Source organism: Peromyscus californicus, unplaced genomic scaffold (assembly GCF_007827085.1).
Source record: "Peromyscus californicus insignis strain IS unplaced genomic scaffold, ASM782708v3 Scaffold_8__1_contigs__length_139910024, whole genome shotgun sequence".
Taxonomy (NCBI): Eukaryota; Metazoa; Chordata; class Mammalia; order Rodentia; family Cricetidae; genus Peromyscus; species Peromyscus californicus.
The window spans coordinates 6,141,812-6,161,515 of NW_026294606.1; the positions used below are offsets into that span (position 1 = coordinate 6,141,812).

At 44.5% G+C, this 19,704-nt stretch overlaps 1 protein-coding gene across 6 annotated transcripts in view; it reads left to right on the forward strand.

Moving 5' to 3' along the window:
- Klhl3 (kelch like family member 3) overlaps positions 1-19,704 on the forward strand; it is a 124,131-nt gene that overhangs the window by 25,405 nt on the left and 79,022 nt on the right. For 5 of the 6 annotated variants that reach the window (XM_052726820.1, XM_052726816.1, XM_052726817.1 and 2 more), the window contains one exon: positions 4,404-4,510. The exons of the other annotated variant lie outside the window; for it this stretch is intronic. In XM_052726820.1, coding sequence (XP_052582780.1) covers positions 4,404-4,510 — 107 coding nt within the window. The remainder of the gene's footprint in view (positions 1-4,403; positions 4,511-19,704) is intronic. 6 annotated transcript variants of the gene reach the window in all.

Consider the following 19,704-nt stretch of genomic DNA (forward strand, 5'->3'; position numbering starts at 1 on the left):
GTGACAGCTGTGAACACTGTGTCCTGTGATTATTGGCCATTTCAATGTCTTATTTAGGAAGATATGTTTTGAGATCCCTTGACCCTATTAGGTTATTTTTCTGTTGATTATTCAGATGTAAGTTTGAGTTGGTTTTATATTCTAGATATATGTCTATTTTCACATAAATGTTTTGCTAAAGAAAATCATTCTACGGGTTAGAAATCCATATTTCTTAATGATGTCCTTTAAAGTGCAAATGTTTTAAACGTGAACATCTAATTTATCATATTTTTCTTTTGTTATTCATATTTTTGGTGTGTTAGCTTTAAGGCCATTGTTTATCTGAAGCCATGATTTCCCTGCGTTTTCTTCTAAAAGGTTGATATTTCTGACTCTTACACTTAGATATTTGGTTTACTTTGAGGTAATTTTTGTATACATTATGAGGGAGCAATTCAACCATTCAACTACATACTTATATCCAGGTATCCTGTCACTATGTGTTGAAAAGACTATTATTTCACAGTTGACTGCTCATCACACTTATAAAAAGCCGATTAAGGGACTAGGGAGATGGCTCGTGGGTAAAGTGCTTGTGAAGCATGACCCTAATTAGTCTTAATCAATAAAAACCCAGAGTCAGATATTGAGGGTGAAAGCTGAAAGATCAGAGAAGCAGAGCAACCAGCCACCAGAGACTTCTTACCTCTATGAAACTGAATGGGAGGGGGGATCCTGTCTCTACGAATCTGCAGACTGAATGGGCAGAGATCCTGTCTCCACCCGCCTTATATTCCTGTCTCCATCTCCCTAGTGCTGGGATTAAAGGTGTGTGCCACCACAGCCCGGCTCTGTTTCTCTTTTAGACTGGTTCAATCTCATGTAGCCCAGGGTGGCTTTGAACTCCTGATCTTCCTGCTTCCTGCCCGCACCCCCCAGCCAAGTCCTGGGATTAAAGGCTTATGCCACCACTGCCTGGCCTCTATGGTTAACTAGTGGCTAGCTCTGCCCTCTGATCTCCAAGCAAGTTTCATGTGTCAGAACACAAACAAAATATCATACAACATGCTTGCCATGCACAGGGAACTGAGCTCAGTTCTCCAGCTCTCAGGAAAAAACCAGGTGCAGCTTTTGTCTGTAGACTTAGTGCTGAAGGTGGGAGTGGGAGACAGAGACAGGCAGATGGACCCCTGGACGAGGCAGCCATGCCGATCGGTGGTGAGTTTCAGCTTTAATAAGTGACCCTGTCTCAAAAATGAGGTGGAGGGCTCACAAGATGTCTCAGTGTGTAGCAGCTCTTGTTGCCAAACTTGACGGCCTGGGTTTGATCTCAGGACCCATGTGGTGGAAGGAGAAACTGATTACAGCCAGTTGTTCTTTATGCCTTTATGCCATGGCATGACCTCAATGTGTCCACACGTGCTTGCTATGGCATGACCTTCACACACACATACATGCTTGCCATGGCATGTGCCCCCCCACCAGCAAAATGAATAAATGTAACAAACTTCAAAAATAAGGTGGAGAATGACTGAGGAAGATGCCTGACATTGACCTCAGGCCTCCACATGCATGTGCACACACATGCACCCTCTCATAAGTTAATTGACTATGAATGTCATAAAATTCATTAAAAAGTAACAAAAGTCAGTTTTTTTATGGGCTCTAGTTTTCTGTTGATCTGTCTAGCTGTCTTAGTTACTGTTCCTGTTGCTATGACAAAATACTCCAACAAAAGCAACTTACAGGATAAAAGGTCTGTGGGGTTCACAGTTTGAGGTCACAGCCCATCAGTGTTGGGGAGGTCACAGCTGCAGGAACTTGAAGCAGATGATCACACTGTGTTCACGGTCAAGAGTCAGGACCATTGAATGCTGGTGCTCAGCTCTCTTTTTATATAGTCCTGAATCCCAGCCTAGGGAATGGTGCCACTCACGGTGGACAGGTTTTCCCATCTCAGTTAACCTAATCAAGATAATCCCCCATAGGCATGCCTGTAGCCATCTCCCAGGTAATCCTTGGTCTCATCAAGTTGACAGTTGAGATACCATCATAAGAACTATTTTTATGTTAGTATATTCTTTTGGGGGGCTGGTTCTTTCTCTTTTCAATATTTAAAATAATAGTCTATTTTTAGACAAGAGTCTCACTGTTTCACCCAAAGTGGCCTAAAAACTGGGTCCTGCAATGTTTGTCCCAACTAAGGCAGTCAAGAAAATGGTGGAGGCTTATTTGCTCATGTTCTGTGGCTAGTTAGGGCAGAGTCAGTTCTGTTCCTGCTTGTGCTGTCTGCTGCAGAACGAGGTCCTAATGGTCTTGACTTCTTAGTTCCCAAAGGTCTTCCCCATCCCAGAAGCCCCACCACTGTAACTCCAGCCCTTGTCTTTTCTCACCCTAAGGCCAGTCGGTGATGAAGCCTGGGGACACTTGGGAGAAAACACTGAACTGTATTCAGGGTTCAGCCTTCTGGTTGGGGCATCCCTTCCCTTTCGGTTTCAGAGACCAAATTCTGTCCAAGGCCAGTGAGAGCATCTGAGGTTCCCGCTGCCTTAGGCTTTATGATTGTGTTTCTCTGAGAGAAACTGAAACAGTGCATTGGTGGTTGACAATGGCTAAATGTGCTGCTCCAGAGATAGCAAATGCATAACTTCCCTTCCATCCATCAGCCCTGACAGACTCATTGATCCAGCATCCTCAGATAGAAGCCGGACATGAGCAAACTGAGATGCACCTCTCATCCTTGCTCCCGTCCTGTTGCCAGCACTTTAAGAGATCAGGGTGCCATGGAAGGGTCCTGGGGACTCAGGCACTTGCCTTAAAACCCCATCTCCACTTTCTTGTGTGCCTTTGAGAAACTTACTGATTTCTCTGGACCTCAGCTCCCTCATTGTAGGATGCAAGCATAACAATTAGCCTTACTTCAATGAGTTAGTTGTAGAGAGAATAAATGAAATCATGTCTGGGAGGGGGGTGCTTAGAAAAGCACTCAGCATCTCTAACTCAGCAAATGCTATCTATTACATCAGTGATAGGTGAGGCAAAAACTTGAAAGACTGATGGGAAAGTTCTGGGATTGACAAGGTCTTGTGGCACCTTAAGGTGCTCAACTATCCATTTGTTGATCCTTTTCAAAATCTTACCTATATTAGGCAGGCACTCCTCCACTGACCTATGCCCAAAGGCCCATTTTACCTATTTTACCTTTGTTTTTTTTGGAGACAGGATCTCACTAAGTTGCCTAGACTAGCCTTGAACTTGAGATCCTCCTGCCTCAGTCTCCTGAGTAGCTGGGATTACAGGCTTGTGCCACCAGGCCCAGTTCTCAGTTACTCAATCTGTCGATGAATGTGGATTGATTCTTTTCATATATTTGTTTGTTTGAAAAGATGTAGGGCCTACTATGTGGCAGACATGCAGCCTAGTGTCCAGGGTACAAGATTAAATCTGCTAAGTCCTTTTCCAAGTTCACAGTGGAGTGTCAGTGACAGCCATGTAAAAAGATAGTTGCAAGATTCTGGAGTGTGTGTGTGTGTGTGTGTGTGTGTGTGTGTGTGTGTGTATGTGTGTATACATGAGACTGTATTCAGAGGTCAGAGGAGGACATTAGGTATTCTACTTTATCAAAATCACTCTATCTCTGTTGCTGTATCCTTTGGGACAGGGTCTCTCTCTGAACTTGGAGTTAGGTTGGCAGCCAGTAAGCCCTAATGATCTTTCTCTCTGCCCCCTCACAAGCTCTGGAGTTCAGGCATGCTCACAGTCACACCTGACTGTTTTTTAATGTGGGAGCTGGGGAATATGAGCTGAAATCCTCACTCCTGCACCTGCTGAGCTGTCTATCTGGCCCCAGACAATGGTTTTCTTTTTTAATTTTTTTAGTAGTACGGGAGATTGAACCTGACTTTATGCATGCTATGCAAGTGTACTACTATTGAGCTGCAGCTCAGGCACGACTCTCAGGGATTGCAGCCATTGGCATCTGCTCAAGATCTCTGGGAGTGCTGTGTGTAAGGGTGTCTTGGTGCTGGTGTTTGACCTGGGTGGGAAGAGAAACACCCGAGTCTGACTAGTCTCTTACGAGTCTTGCATATGCAGTGGTGCCCCCGGGGGGACTGCTAGGACCTGGTCTTGCTGGTGGCACACCTCAGTGACATGCTCACGTTCCTCGGCCTGAAGTCAGTCCCGAGCCACTCTTGCCCTATTCATTGCTGCAGAGCGTGGGGACCAGAGTGACAAGGACAAATGAAGGAGGGTCGGACCTAACGGTGGTCACAGAGTAGCTTTCTCAGGGCCCCACTCCCTGCTGTGTCAAGACAGAGAGTCTCTGGCCAGCCTTCTGTATTAACAGTGTGCGATCCGGTGGGATGGGGGGCGGGTGTCCATGCTGTGACCCTTCCTGTCACCCCACTGGTGTCTTGCAGTAAGCAGCTGCTGTGTGACGTGATGATTGTGGCGGAAGACGTGGAGATAGAGGCTCACCGTGTGGTCCTGGCAGCCTGCAGCCCTTACTTCTGTGCCATGTTCACAGGTATGGCGAGGGTGCACACAGGGCAGCCTGAGGTGTTGGGAGAATACTGAGGGTGGCTGCATGAGGTGGGGGACAAGGACGAGGGGAGGGAGGAGAGGCAGAGCTATGCAGCCTGCCATGAGGAACATCTGTGTTCTGAGCTTTGTACATGGAGAACTTGAGGGAGCCTGAGCCTCAGCCAGGCCAGATGGCCATGTAATCTTTTGGCCTCCACTGGGAACGAAGACAGACTCAAAGGGCTCATGAGTCTCAAGCGTCAGCATCACAGCCGTGCGGGGAAGCTTGTTCACAGCGTGGACCTCTGACTGTCTACTAGGCCTGCCGAGGGCTGAGGCAGAGAACATCCTGTAGCTTGAGTTTTCCTGCCTGGCCCACAGTCAGGGCAAATTTCTCTCACCTGCCAGTCCCACAGCCACTCAGACCCGACCAAGTAAACACAGAGACTTATATTGCTTACAAACTGTATGGCCATGGCAGGCTTCTTGCTAACTTTTCTTACAGCTTAAATTAATCCATTTCCATTAATCTATACCTTGCCACATGGCTCGTGGCTTACCGGCATCTTCACATGCTGTTTCTCATTGTGGCGGCTGGCAGTGTCTCTCTGACTCAGCCTTCCACTTCCCAGCTCTATTCTCCTCCTTGTCCCGCCTACACTTCCTGCCTAGCCAATGGCCAATCAGTGTTTTATTTATTGACTAATCGGCAACACATTTGCCATACAGAACATCCCACAACACTTCCCCCCTCCTTTTTTTTTTCCGAAAAGGAAGGTTTTAACCTTAACAAAGTAAAATTACATATAATTTGGGAATTTGGGCGTAGCTTCTCTTACTATTTCCTGCTGGAGGGGGGCGCTGTATCTTATGGGGACACAAAGAAAATTTTAGGATTATGGAGTAGTCCCTGAGGGTGTATCGTCTGAGCCAGTTGCCTTGAAACGGTTCTGGATGTTGGATCATCTGGGCCATGGTGTCATCGGAGACCTTTCAGGGGGTCTTGGCTGGTCAAACCTGATGTATCTTAATCTGGAACAAATCCAAAGCCTCTGGCTTTCTGTGGGAACAAAAGCAGAAACTCTTTTCTAAAACAACATATCCTTATATCCAAATTTTGAAGTCAAGGTACCTTTAAAATATACATTTTGGCATAACTCAACAGCTTTTACAATCAAATGTTTTTCTGCAGTTAAAAATCCCAAAGACAACACAATCCAGATTCTCTGTGTAATATTATCTTTACGTGGCTTATTTTTTATATTAATTTTATTGTCTCTTTAAAGACTTTATTTTTTAAAACTATGTATTTGTTTATATAACTGTATATATCACCTATTTTGTCTCTTTCAAGCCTACGTATATTTTACACACATTGTAAACTATTACATCTGAATCTGTCTTATTGTGAATCTATTGCTTTAAACTGCAGCATCTGTGGCTGCTGGCTCCACCCACCTCAGCTTCCCAACATGGCAGTGGTACCGCCAGCTCTGGGAGCTATCGTGGTCTCTATGCTTTTATCCAAGCAGTGTTTAGCCCAGAAACCTCTTTTTTTGTTTTGTACTAGCAAAGGCTAAATCCACCATGCAGCTTAATGTGCCACTTGCAGAGGCCTCATTCCCGCCATAAGGCAGGTCGAGCGTGCACACCAGGAACCCGCCAGTAGCTCAAACCGGCAGCTGCCGCTCATTTGAGAGAGACAATTAGAAAGCTGTTTTTAGCTCCATTTTAGAATCTTTTTTTCTCAGTTTTTAGGTGGAAACTCTTGCCACCACGTTGGACGCCATTTGTAGCTTGAATTTTCCTGCCTGGCCCACAGTCAGGGCAAATCTCTCTCACCTGCCAGTCCCACAGCCACTCAGACCCGACCAAGTAAACACAGAGACTTATATTGCTTACAAACTGTATGGCCATGGCAGGCTTCTTGCTAACTTTTCTTACAGCTTAAATTAATCCATTTCCATTAATCTATACCTTGCCACATGGCTCGTGGCTTACCGGCATCTTCACATGCTGTTTGTCATCATGGCGGCTGGCAGTGTCTCTGACTCAGCCTTCCACTTCCCAGCTCTATTCTCCTCCTTGTCCCGCCTACACTTCCTGCCTAGCCAATGGCCAATCAGTGTTTTATTTATTGACTAATCGGCAACACATTTGCCATACAGAACATCCCACAGCAACATCCAGCGAGTAAGGACTTGGCTTCTTGACTATTGGCTGGGCACTCTCCCCCAGGGACTGCTCTTGTTCTTCTCTGGTCGGTCATTTCTCCCAGGCAGGAGCAGGGGCCTCCTGTAGCCTCTCTAAAGGTGTGGCCATCTGGAGAAGTGATGGCAGAGGAACAGCCAATGGCTGCCATAACTCCAGGACCTTTGCCAAATTTTCAGGGAAGAAGTCGGCTTGCCTAAGGATCTCACATACCTTACGCCTGGGCTGAATCCCTGAGTCCCACAGGCTGAGCTGTCTGTCTGCAATACCTCCTTGTACCATATACATGCAGTGCTCAAATGACTGCTGTTGGAGGATGCCATTTGGGCTTGTGAGACACCAAGCCTGCTCAGGTGCCCCTGCCACATGAGTGTGGTGTCCATGCCCTTACATCCTGGCCTGTGCCCTGGTGTCTGCAACACGTGCGCCCTGGCCCTCATGTAACTGCTGCTTCTCATCCTACACATGTGCTCCCCTCAGAAAAGCCCCCTCCTATCATCAAATAGCTCCACACCAAGGCTCTTTCCTTCCTATATCATAACTATTTTTTTGAAAAAAAACTATAGCCATCTGTTTTTTTGATCTGTCTCCTCATTTCTTGTGAAGATGGAGCACTTGCTTGACCTGCTTGTTACCGTGTCTCAAATGCTCACAGCAGGACACGAGTGTTTTGTTCATGTGTGGATGAAGTGCTTGAGTGTGAACTCCAGGTGCTTGGGAGACGTGTCCAGGTTGAGTCCACGTGCCCACTACAGAAGACAGCGAATGGGTGAAGATAGGAAGAGTGAGCCTGAGCTTGCAAGGAGAGGTGAATGCAAACATTTTCACTTGGTAGACTTTAATTTTTCCTTACTGTTCTGCACAGCTGGGCAAGAGTGGCCTTGTTGGAAGGGCCTTGGTAGTGTCCTGTAAGAATCCCCATGCATGCATCTCCTGCCTCATCACATGACGGAGTTAGTCTCAGCTTGGAGTCGTGCACCTGCTGAAGTAGACCAGATGTCCCGTCTCACTTGAGCCAGGGCAGGAGTTTTTCCGTAGAGCCTGGAAAACCAGCTGTGCTCACTACCCGGGAATCCCAGCCACCCCCCCTTTAGAGTTCTCTCAAACTCTAGCTACAGAGGCTTCATTTCCTTCCCCCTCTGTCCTACACCTGCAACTAGATATTTTAGAATAATTTGTTTCTCTCTAATAGTTATTCAGTCACAGTTTCAATATGCCAGTCACTCTTTGTATGTGTGGTTTTGTAAGTTCAGTATTGACAGAGGAATCTGCTCAGAAATATAATGAATTGAACTGTTGGCTCCAGCGAACATGGCTGTGGGTAGTAGAAATGCCTTAGAAAACAGAAACAGTTGGGGGAGCGCATGCTCCTGGGACAGATCTCGGCCTCTGTAATTGAAAGGGAGGAGAGAATGGAGAGGAGCACAGTCTAATGTTCTCCCTGCCCAAGCCCTCCACATGACCTGGCTACCGTCAATCCCTTCATCCTTTATTTACCCTTCCTCCTATCCATCCAAATACCGTCCGTACATATTGATTACAAAAAGAAAAAGTCAGAAAATGGAAGCAGGCAGAAGGTAAAAAAAAATTAAAATAAAAATAAATACATGTACTATAGCATTTAGATGACTATTCTTTCAGATGTTCTATTTATAGATATGTACATATACAACATATCTTTCAACATAAATGCATTCACATATATTTTAATAGCCATGCTTTAATAAACATATATTTAAAAATTGCTATTAATCTGGAATACTTTTTTTTTCCATTTCCACTCTGCCTAGCTCCTCTCCATCCTTCATTATGATGTAAGCATCAGTGCCTTAGTGGAGTCTTGTATGATCCCCCGAACTTTGTCACCTTTTTCCAGGTACCTTATGCTTCTCTTCAGTTATTACTGCTTCCCTTAACACTTCCCTAACCTCTGATCTTCCTTGTCAGTCATCAGCTTTATGAGGTTAAGAGCTTATGTCTGCTTATCGAGCACTACCCACCATGAACAGGTGCTCAGTAAACATTAACGGCACTTAGCATCTATCCTTAACATGTCCCCATGTCCGTGATATCATGTCTGTATCCTAATTTCAATAGCTTCATAAGATTCCATCCTAACTGAAAATTCATTCCCTTATTTTCTAGAAATTATACTTCTCCCCAGCATTTTATGTTACAATTGTTTCCTTGGGAATCTGCATCTAAACTGTTATTTACACCTCTAATCATTTTCTTAGAATAAATTCCTATGACAGGAATTACTAAGCTAAAGGCCATGCACATTAAAATAAATCTATTTTAGATCTATTTGTTTTATGTTATATATATGAGCGTTTTATCTGCATGTATGTATGTGCACCATGTGCATGCCTGGTGCCCACAGGAGAAGAAGAGGGCTCACATCTCTTGGGACCAGAGTTATGGATGGTTGTGAGCCACATATGGGATCTTCTGCAAGAGCAACAAATACTCTTAACTGCTGAGCCATCGCTTCTGCCCCACCATGCATATTTTGAAGACCTGGGAGACATGCACATTTTGTGTATGTATGTGTGTGTGTGTGTGTGTGTGTGTGTGTGTGTGTGTGTGTGTGTATCTGTGAGCATGATTGGAAAGAGTGTGTACATGAGTGCTCTAGTGCACATACTTTTTTACTTTTTGTTTGTTCTCATTTTTCTGGTTTTTCTTTCTTTGCTTTTGTTGAGATCCTCAGCTGTCCCAGCCTGTGCTCTGATCCTACATAAGCCTTGTAGATGTTTGAGACCTCTTGGCTCTGTAGAGGTTAAAAAAAAAATCTCCAAAATATTGCAAAATGTTCCTACTTCTCAGCTTTGGGTTTAAAATGTATAAATTCACCATGAAAAGGCCCACGTGGCTCCTCTGAAGTCTTTTTCTCTAAGCATGTTCATGGCCAGAGGAAAAGAAAGTACAAGTGGCCTTTTTTTGACTGAGAAGTGTGACCAAAGTCTTTCAGTCAGGCTGAAGTGCTGCTACTTTTCATCCCACGGTGGTTCCCTATGTGAATCCACATCCCTGACCATGGTGGTTCCGAATGTGAATCTATACCCCTGACTACGGTGGTTCTGAATGTGAATCCACACCCTGACCACGGTGGTCCCCATTGTGAATCCACACCCCTGACCACGATGGTTTTGAATGTGAATCTATACTCCTGACTACGGTGGTTCTGAATGTGAATCCACACCCCTGACCACAGTGGTTCCTAATGTGAATCCACACCCCAACCATGGTGGTTCTGAGTGTGAATCCATACCCCTGACCATGGTGGTTCCAAATGTGAATCCACACCTCTGACCACGGTGGTTCCTAGTGTGAATCTATACCCCTGACCATGTCCTACCCATTATAGCATGGGAGAGATGCTGTAAACTAAAAGTTGGAGTGCTTGCTAGAGTATCTACATCCATCCTGCCTGCAAAAAGATCTGGAGTGGGCAAGGAACTTAATGGCCTCCACTGCTTTTAGTGCAGATTGAATAGAGAGGCCAGCAGGGTTATGTGCTGCCCATCCTTTAGTTGGGAATATGGAATGCATAAGACTTGCTCATGCATCCCACCATCTAGCATCTCTATTTCAGGGGACACAAAGTTCTTATGACAACCAGCAGTCTGGTCAATTTTTCTCTCCCTCTTTAAAAAGAGATTTATTTATTATTATTTTTAAATGACGTGTCTATGTGTGGGTATGCACACAAGAATTCAGGTGCCCACAGAAGCTAGAGGTGTGCATCCCTAGAATTTGAGTTACAGGCAGTTGTAAGCCGCCCAGTCTGGAGCTGGGAACTGAACCTGGATTCTGTGCAAGAGCAGTATTTTCAACTGTTGAGCCACCTCTCTAGCTTCCTTGTCTTTTTATTATGCCCTTTAACCCGTGTTCTGTGTTCTGCTATGCTTTCATTCAGAGATCTTTGATGTACATGTCATCTAGATACATTAAAACAAGCCTCACTTTATGGTATTTAAAGGAGCTGAGGTCTAAGGAGAATTTGAGCTCGGGGTCTTAATCCTACCATAATGGCTAAAACAAAACATATTTGGGTTTCTAACCCAAATGAAACCGTGGGAATAACCTGGTTCCATTCTTTGGATCCTAGTGTGTTATAGTCATTGATGGTGGTAGTGGTGATGGTAATGGTGGTGATGATGCTGGTAGTGGTCATGATTATGGCAATGATAATGGCAGTGGTGGTGATTGTAATGATGATGGTGGTGGTGATGATGGTGGTGATGATGGTGGTGGTGGTGGTGATGATGGTGGTGGTGATTGTGATGATGATGGTGGTGGTGGTGGTGGTGATGATGGTGGTGGTGATTGTGATGATGGTGGTGGTGGTGATGGTGGCAATGGTGGTGATGGCTGTTGTTGGTGATGGTGGTCGTGGCAGTCATAGTAGCAGCACGTGCCATTGTTGAGAGTGGTGAGGGAGAATGTGAAGTATCTTCATGGATACATGGGGATTTCCTTCTTTTTTAACTAAGCAGGTAGAGGAGGGATGAGGTTCCAGGGAATCTGGATGTTGAGGTGATCTTCCTCACTGGCGCTGCTGAATCTCAAGTCCCAGTCTTTACATACTAGTTGTCTTCTTTGATTCTTACCCAGCCTAGGGATAAAGGTAGGGCAGGAGATGGGAGTTAGACATTGGCAGCAAAATGACTCAGACCACCAACTGCTGGAGGCCTGGCTAGGATTCAAGGAGCAGATGGAATATTTCTTTTTGCCATTGTGAAGTTAACAACTGAAGTGGGCCTTAGACCTCAGCTCTAGCTCATTGAGTTGGCAAGGTACATCTTAGAACTTGGGTGAGGGTTAAAAACACCATCTTAATACTTATGAGGGATCATTGGGTAAGGGGTAAGCTTTTTCCTGCTTTTTTTTCTGCCTAGTGCACAAGACTAAATTACAGTAGAGATCATTCAAGACAGGAGGAAGGGGGAATTCTATAACGTAAGGACTCTTGAACATAGCCCTTTTTCCCTCAGAGACCATGCTCTTCAGAGACCTGCTGCTAATAAACCATTTCTTTCTCATTATCAAGTCTTTATTTGCTTAGTAATAGGATTGGGCTTGTCTGGAGATGAGCCAGTGATTTTTCTAGACCTCTTGAATCTTGTATGATAATTAAAGTTTTTCTCCTCCTTGCTTGCTTGAGTCTCTTCCTTCTGGTCCTGTTTGGCAGTTTTTCACCTGCCAATCAGGGACATGGATACATTTAGTTTACTTGTAGAATCTAGAATGTGGACTCAAATCTGATAGGCTGTGAAACTCTTCTCTGGGGCTTTCTGTGCTTCTGAGAGAGGGCTGAATTCAGCATCCAAATGTGAAGTCTGAAGACTTCAAGGTCAAATCTTTTAAGCTGGGACACCAGACTCTTTCCCTTCCTTGCTACAGGGGCTTTCTCATTGGTTAACCCACTTCTAGGCTTTTTGTTTGTCCCCCAAACTATTTAACATGGTGTAGCTACAGTGGTCCTCTCCAAACAAACTCATGGTGCATCCCTCAGCTACTTAAAACCTGCCAGGGTGGCTTTCTACTACCTTCTCGTGAGGAACTCCTTAGAGCTCTCCACCAGCACACAGGCAGCCTAGATCCTGCTCTCCACCAGCACACAGGCAGCCTAGATCCCGCTCTCCACCAGCACACAGGCAGCCTAGATCCCGCTCTCCGCTAGCACACAGGCAGCCTAGATCCTGCTCTCCACTAGCACACAGGCAGCCTAGATCCTGTTTTTTGCTAGCACACAGGCAGCCTAGATCCCGCTCTCTGCTAGCACACAGGCAGCCTAGATCCTGCTCTCCACTAGCACACAGGCAGCCTAGATCCTGCTCTTTGCTAGCACACAGGCAGCCTAGATCCCGCTCTCTGCTAGCACACAGGCAGCCTAGATCCTGCTCTCCACCAGCACACAGGCAGCCTAGATCCTGCACGCACCACCAGCTCTCTCACTGTGCTTGTGTGCTTCAGCCAGACTAAAACTTGTTGTTGTTGTGTGTGTGTGTGTGTGCCATGGAGTATGTGTGGAGGTCAGAGGACAGTTTTGGGAGTTGGCCTCTCCTTCCATCTTGGGTGGCAGGGCTGGGACCAGGTGGACAGGCATGCTTTGTCAATGTCTGCTCTGCTGGTCCACCTCGCTGACCCTGACTGAACCTCCCACGGCTCTGGAAAGGCCACTTTCCTCCTCACTTCTCGACTTCTTTGCTATGTGACTCTCTCTTCCTGGACTGCGTTCCCCTTATTCTCACTTCTTTTCTGAGTAGCCATGGCTCCTCCAGGTCAGTGGCTTTTAAAAGCAAACCAATCCAGTGGGAGCAGTGGGCTCCACGATGAGGGAAGCAAATGCGTGCTCTTGTGAGTTCATCATTTGTGTATGGTGTCCTGGTGCAGGGGTGCCTAGCCTTCCGAGGGTCGGTCTATCTCTCTTTCTTTCTTTCTTTCTTTCTTTCTTTCTTTCTTTCTTTCTTTCTTTCTTTCTTTCTTTCTTCCTTCCTTCCTTCCTTCCTTCCTTCCTTCCTTTCTTCCTTTCTTTCTTTCTTTCTTTTTTGGTTTTTCGAGACAAGGTTTCTATGTGTAGCTTTGGAGCCTGTCTTAGAACTCACTCTGTAGCCCAGGCTGGCCTCGAACTCATGGAGATCCACCTGCCTCTGCCTCTCGAGTGCTGGGATTAAAGGTGTGTATCACTACCACTTGACCCAAAAGTCTTTCTAAGCAGAGTCCCCTTTTCTAGCATTTAGTCCCCTTTGTAATTGTGGGTTTGATGGTGTCTGCCTCTGGCTTCCATAAACTCAACCACTAGCTTAGTGAGGACAGAGGGATGCTTGTTCACCATGTGTCCTATAGGTCAAGCATGTGGGATGCATTTGGTATGTGCTAGCTGAATGAGCAAATGTCTGTCCCTCATGGGACATGAATGTTAACATATGACAATCAGAGATAGAGCTAAAAAGATATGTAAAGTGAGTTTCTCTGGGGTGTTTGGCAGAGCCCCCTGGGAAAAAGCTAGCAGAGGAGGCTCTTTTTTGGACTGAATTCAGAGACGGAAAGAGTTACAGGATTTGTGTTTCTATTTTCTAGAACTATTTTGTTAAACTTTTAGAGCTAAGTGAAGAATCAAGAATGGCCAAGCTCCTAGCTTGATGCAGTGGCACACTCTGTTGTCTTAGTACCTGGGAGGTTGACGCAGGAGGATTATGAATTTGAGGCCAGCCTGGGCTACAGAATGAGACCCTGTCTTAAAAAACAAAACAACACAAGAATGAGAAGTCTTTGGATGGCTTCTCTTTCTCGGGAATGATTGCAGCTCATGGCATCATGAGCAGTCAAGAGGAAACCTTGAGGTGTTTGTGTCGGCCAGCTCTCTGTCATGTGACAAGGCTGCTGGGAACAAGCTTGACAAGATCTTGGCCATCTTGGTTCTCGATTGCGAAGTAGTAAACGGTGGCTTGTCCTTAGACTTTTGACCCATGTTTTAAGTTTTACAACTCTTTTGTCAAAGCTGTTGCCTAGAGTAAGGTTCAAAATACGGAGGGATTTATTAGCTATGAGTTTCTTATTAGATAGGAATCTAGATTAAGTCTAGAGTTGGGCCAACTTCACGTCCAGCCTGTCTTTCATCTGTGTATAAACAACTCTTCAAAATGCCAACTCTATAATAATTTGTCAGATAGCAGTAATGTCACCCAGCTCTGGGAACTGTTGCAAGGACTAAATGAGGTTCTGTGGATAATCATTTAGCAGAGGGCCTAGTATGCTATAGTGACTGTTATTACTACCATTTTTTTAGGGCAAATTTAAACTAAAATCTTAATTTGCTATAGTCATTTCTGCTGTTTCATAAGAAATAATAAGGTTGGGGCTGACAAGATGGCTCAGCAGGCAAAGACACTTGCTGCCCAACCTGATAGCAGAAGTTTGAACCCTCGAACCCACTAGTAAAAGGAGAGAAGAACTGCCATTGTCTTCTGATCTTTACATGTATGTTGTGACAGACACATGCCAACACATGTGCATGCAAAGATTACACACACATACATGATAAATAAATAAAGAAAATTTTAGAAAATTGTAGGATTGTAGGATTTTTAAAGTTATGTGACTACAGATACATCTCTTAGTTTACTACAAGGGAACTTGTTTTTTAAACATTTGTGTACTTATTTGGTGTGTGTGCATGTGCATGTATTTTATGTGTGTGTGCACATCATAGCGTGTGTGTGGAGATCAGAGGATAACCTGCGGGAGTTGGTCCTCCACCTGTGGGCTCCGGAGACTGAGCTCCAGTGGTCAGTCTGAGGTCAAGGGCCTTTGCTCATTGAACCATCTCACAGACCCTCCGTGGAGGGCACTGAGAGTGTCACTGCTGTTTGGAGCCCCGAGGTTTTCTTTCACCCTGTCATTTTCTTGTTACTGAAAATTCACAATTATCCAAAGAAAGAAGAAAAAAGTCCCTAGAATAGTGCTTCTTAAACTTTTTCTACTCATGACCATGGATCACATAAAAATATAAAGTAGCTATATAAAACAACATTAATTGATAACGTCATAGAGAAATTTATTTAAAAAAATTCTTTTTTATTTTTGTTATTTATTTTTTGAGACAGGCCTGGTTTAGATATTCACTATGTAGCCAAGGATGACCTTGAACTTCAGATCCTCCTGCCTCCAATGTGAGACCAAAATAGGAACAAGAATAATAAATACATGGTGAAAGTCAATGGGAGACCAAAATGGGGAAAATATACCTTGAAGGTTGAGTTCTGTTCGCAGTTAAGACAGGTAAGAATAAGTTCCTGTTTGTCATATGTTTCTTTGACCCACCTGCTGCGGATGTGCTTGATCACATGTGGGCAGGAAATATGTCAAGATATAAGCTTGCCTCTGATTGGATGTGGGTGGGAGGTAGTGGGCAGGAAATACATCAGGATGTATACTTGCCCCTGATTGGACCTGATGGAAATATTGTGGCTGTGGTTTTGTCCTTTTTAAGCCTCTGTAAAATGTGATTCGTGGTCATTTCGTGGGAACCCAGGAGTGGACATGGCCAGAGTCCAACTTCCTGCCAGTATTTAACTAAAGCTTGCTTCAAATTTGGCTCAAAATGGTTGAACTGGTTTTTCTCTTGCAAAACTCAGGATTAACTGTATGTCCATTTATCTTATTAGTGTAAAAATCTGTTCTTATCTTTAATAAATGGTAAAACTGTATGTATACCAAAGAATTTCTTTATAGGCCTGAGGATGTAGCTCATTTGGAACAGGATTTAGCTAGCACGCAGGAAGCCCTGGGTTCAACCCCAGCTCGGCTCAAACAGGAGATGGTGACAGAGTCTCTTACTCTCAGCACTTCCAGGGAAGTGGTGTTGATCCTGAGGTTCCTGCGAGAAAACCAGTTCCACAATTTTGAGCATCTGGCTGTACTTCCTGCCTGCGTCCTGTCGTATTTCCTGCCCACATACCTCCTGCCCACATGTGATCAAGCACATCCAGGCAGGTGGGTCACACAAACATATGACAAAGAGCAACTTGTTCTTACCTGTCTTAACTACAAACAGAACTCTTAACCTACATGGTATATTTTTCCCATTTTGGTCTCCCATTGACTAGCGAGGTTCTAGTTCCTATTTTGGTCTCACGATACATAAGGAGTTACATTTTGGCTGAATATTTGGTACTGCAGGTCACAGAACATCTTCAATGTTTTTCAGAGTTGGTGGTTATTTTAATTTTATGATTGTCAAGCTAAGAATGCCACATAAATACATAATACAAAATGGCAGAAGTATACTTAGAGACATATCAAAATTGCTATCTAAATCACAAGTCAAAATTTATATAGCCTTTTAAAAAATCAAACTCAGGTCAGAAACTCAAACAGCAATTTTTAGGAGATACACGTTTTAACCAGTATGCAAAGTATTATGGCACTTCAAACACAGTAGTTGTCGATTCCTGCTGCCTCCCATCCTCCTGCCTCCTTTTAGGTTTCTACCCCCAGTAGCCTCTTTACCCAGGTTACCTGTGTTCTGTTTTTGCCTCTCAGTCTTTAACATCTCCCCCGACTCCCCATTTTATGATGGCCCCTTTATGCTGTATGACAAACACCCATACCTGTCTATACACATACACACAAACACACACGCACACACAAACATTAAAAACTAGGAAGCTAAGATCCACATATTAAGAGAGAAAACACAATATTTGTCTTTCTGAACCTGGGTTGCCATGCTTAATAGAATATTTTCTTGTAAACTTCATTTTGTTTTATATTAGAATAAAATTCCATTCATTTTCCACATGTCTGTTTGCTAGTGGATATCGAGGCTGACTCCATTTCCTTTCTATTGTGAATAGAGGAGCAGTGAACATGGATGTGTTTGGTGTGAATAAAGCAGCAGTGAATATGGATGTGTTTGGTGTGAATAGGGCAGCAGTGAACATAGATGTGTTTGGTGTGAATAGAGCAGGAGTGAACATGGATGTGTTTGGTGTGAATAGGGCAGCAGTGAACATGGATGTGTTTGGTGTGAATAGAGCAGCAGTGAACATGGATGTGTTTGGTGTGAATAGGGAAGCAGTGAACATGGATGTGTTTGGTGTGAATAGAGCAGCAGTGAACATAGATGTTTTTGGTGTGAATAGGGTAGCAGTGAACAAGGGTGTGTAGTTGTTTTTTTACTCTTCGCTCTTTGGGGACCCACCACTCAGCTCCCAAATAAATACACGGAGACTTATTATTACTTATGAATGCCTGGCCTTAGCTTTACTTGTTTCTAGCCAGCTTTTCTGAACTCAAATTATCCCTTCTATCTTTTGCCTCTGGGCTTTTACCTTTATTCTATATACTTTCTTTCCTTCTTACTCTGTTGCTGGTTGGGTGGCTGGCCCCTGCTGTCCTCTCTCCTCCTTTTCTCACTCCTCTCTCTTCTTTCTTCTTCTCCAACTATTTATTCTCTCTGCCTGGCAGCCCAGCCTCTTTCTCCTGCGTTGCTATTGGCCATTCAGCTCTTTATCAGACCAATCAGGTGTTTTAGGCAGGCAAAGTAACACAGCTTTACAGAGTAAACAAATGCAACATAAAAGAATGCAACACATCTTTGCATCGCTAAACAAATATTTCACAGCATAAACAAGTGTGACACATCTTAAACTAATATTCCACAACATGGATGTGTTTGGTGTGTGTTCAAGACTGACATGATTGGGTCAGCAGGTAGTTCTGTTTCTAATTTTTCTTTTTGTGGGGGGACTGATTACCAAAATGGCTTCCCCAGTTTACACTTCTGCCATCTGTGAATAAACTCCTCCTTCTACACCCTCAAAAGCATTTCTTGTCACTGGTTCTCGTGGTGACAGCCGTTCTAACTGTGTTGTGATGGAATCTCAAAGTAGTTTTAATACATATTTCCCTGATAGTTAATGATATCAAACAGTTTGAAAAACATTGGCCACTTCTGTTTCTCCTTTAGACAGTATTTTGTTAGCCTATCTTCTGACTCACAGTGTGTTTGTGTGTGTGTAAGCGCACACGTGTGGAAGTGAGGAAAACCTTTGAGGTTGGTTCCTCCCTTTTACCTTGTTTGAGATGGAACTCCTTCACCTCAGGAGTCCAGGCTGGCCTCCAGCTTCTGGAGATTTCCTATCTCCCCTCCTGTCTCCTGTAGGGATGCTCTGGGGTTGTGGACGGCTTTGCGGATCCAGACTCAGGCCATCTACCTTGTGTGGCAAAAGTTTTACTCACTAAGCCATCTCCCCAGACCTTTAGTTCTTTATAGTATATAGTATATATAGTATATATTCCGTGTCTCATGCATAGCTAGCAAATCTCTCTCTCATTCTGTATTTTCCTCTGCTATAGTTTCCTTTGCTTCAGACAGCAATTTTTAAAACCAAATATCCCAACACAACACGATGCAGAGACATACTGCCTTGATGTGTGCTGAGGAATGACAGTAGAGAAATACTTAAAACTCTTTGTTTTCCATATTGAAATGCTGGTGTTTCTGTAGGTGCAGAACAACTTATCTGTGCAGTGAAGACAATGGCATTGATAGAATATCATATTCTTGAGACTGAGCCGAGGTGTTTCAGGCAGGTTCTTGGTGTGTCAGAGTGGTGGCAGGTTCAGTGCACGGTGCACACACGTGTTCAGGATGAGGCTGCAGCAAAGCTGAATGGCCATATGCAGGCAACCACTGCCAGAGACAATGTGGCTTCTTGGTGTGCTTGATTTTGAGCACCATACAGGATGATATCTGTAGTCCAAGAAGCTCTGTCTAGAGAAGCCTGCTTACCTTTTGCAGGTCATAGAAACTTGAAAGAATCCACTAAATCTGTTATTGTCCCAGAAAATGGAATTCCTCTTGATCCTGCACCCAAGGGTGTGTGAATACACACAGAAAGTGGTTTTCATACAATTTCAATAGTTTCTATTTGTTTATCTAAAGGTCTAAAACCCTGACTTGACTCCCACACACAGATTCCACAGAGGGAGGGCGGCCAGCCCAGACCTGACTGCATGCCTCTGAGTTCTTGCAGCCAGCTGCTCTTTCAAATTCCTGTTTCTAAGGCTTAAGTTCTTAAACCTAACATCTTTTGTGATACATTTAGCAGTGGGACCCTAATTAGTGAACTTGTAAATAGCCATTTGGAAGAAGAAACATAAACTTCTGATTTCTTTGCCTATGCTTGGTTCTGTTTGTGTGACTCAGTAAAAACTCAGGGGATCAGGACCCCCATCTTAGGGGCAGGAAGGGTCCGCCACCTTCCCCTGTTTCCTCCTCACCACCCCGCCCCCCACCCCGCCCCCACCATGACACAGTGCATTCTAGTTATTGGCCTTCACAGTACCCAGAGAAGGGAAATATGGCAGGGGTGGGGGGGTGGGGGTGGCGGGGGTGGGGGTTCCTGGCCAAGCTGGTCTGACACAGAGACTAGCAGGCAGGATTTGACAAATCCAACACCATCTGTTCCC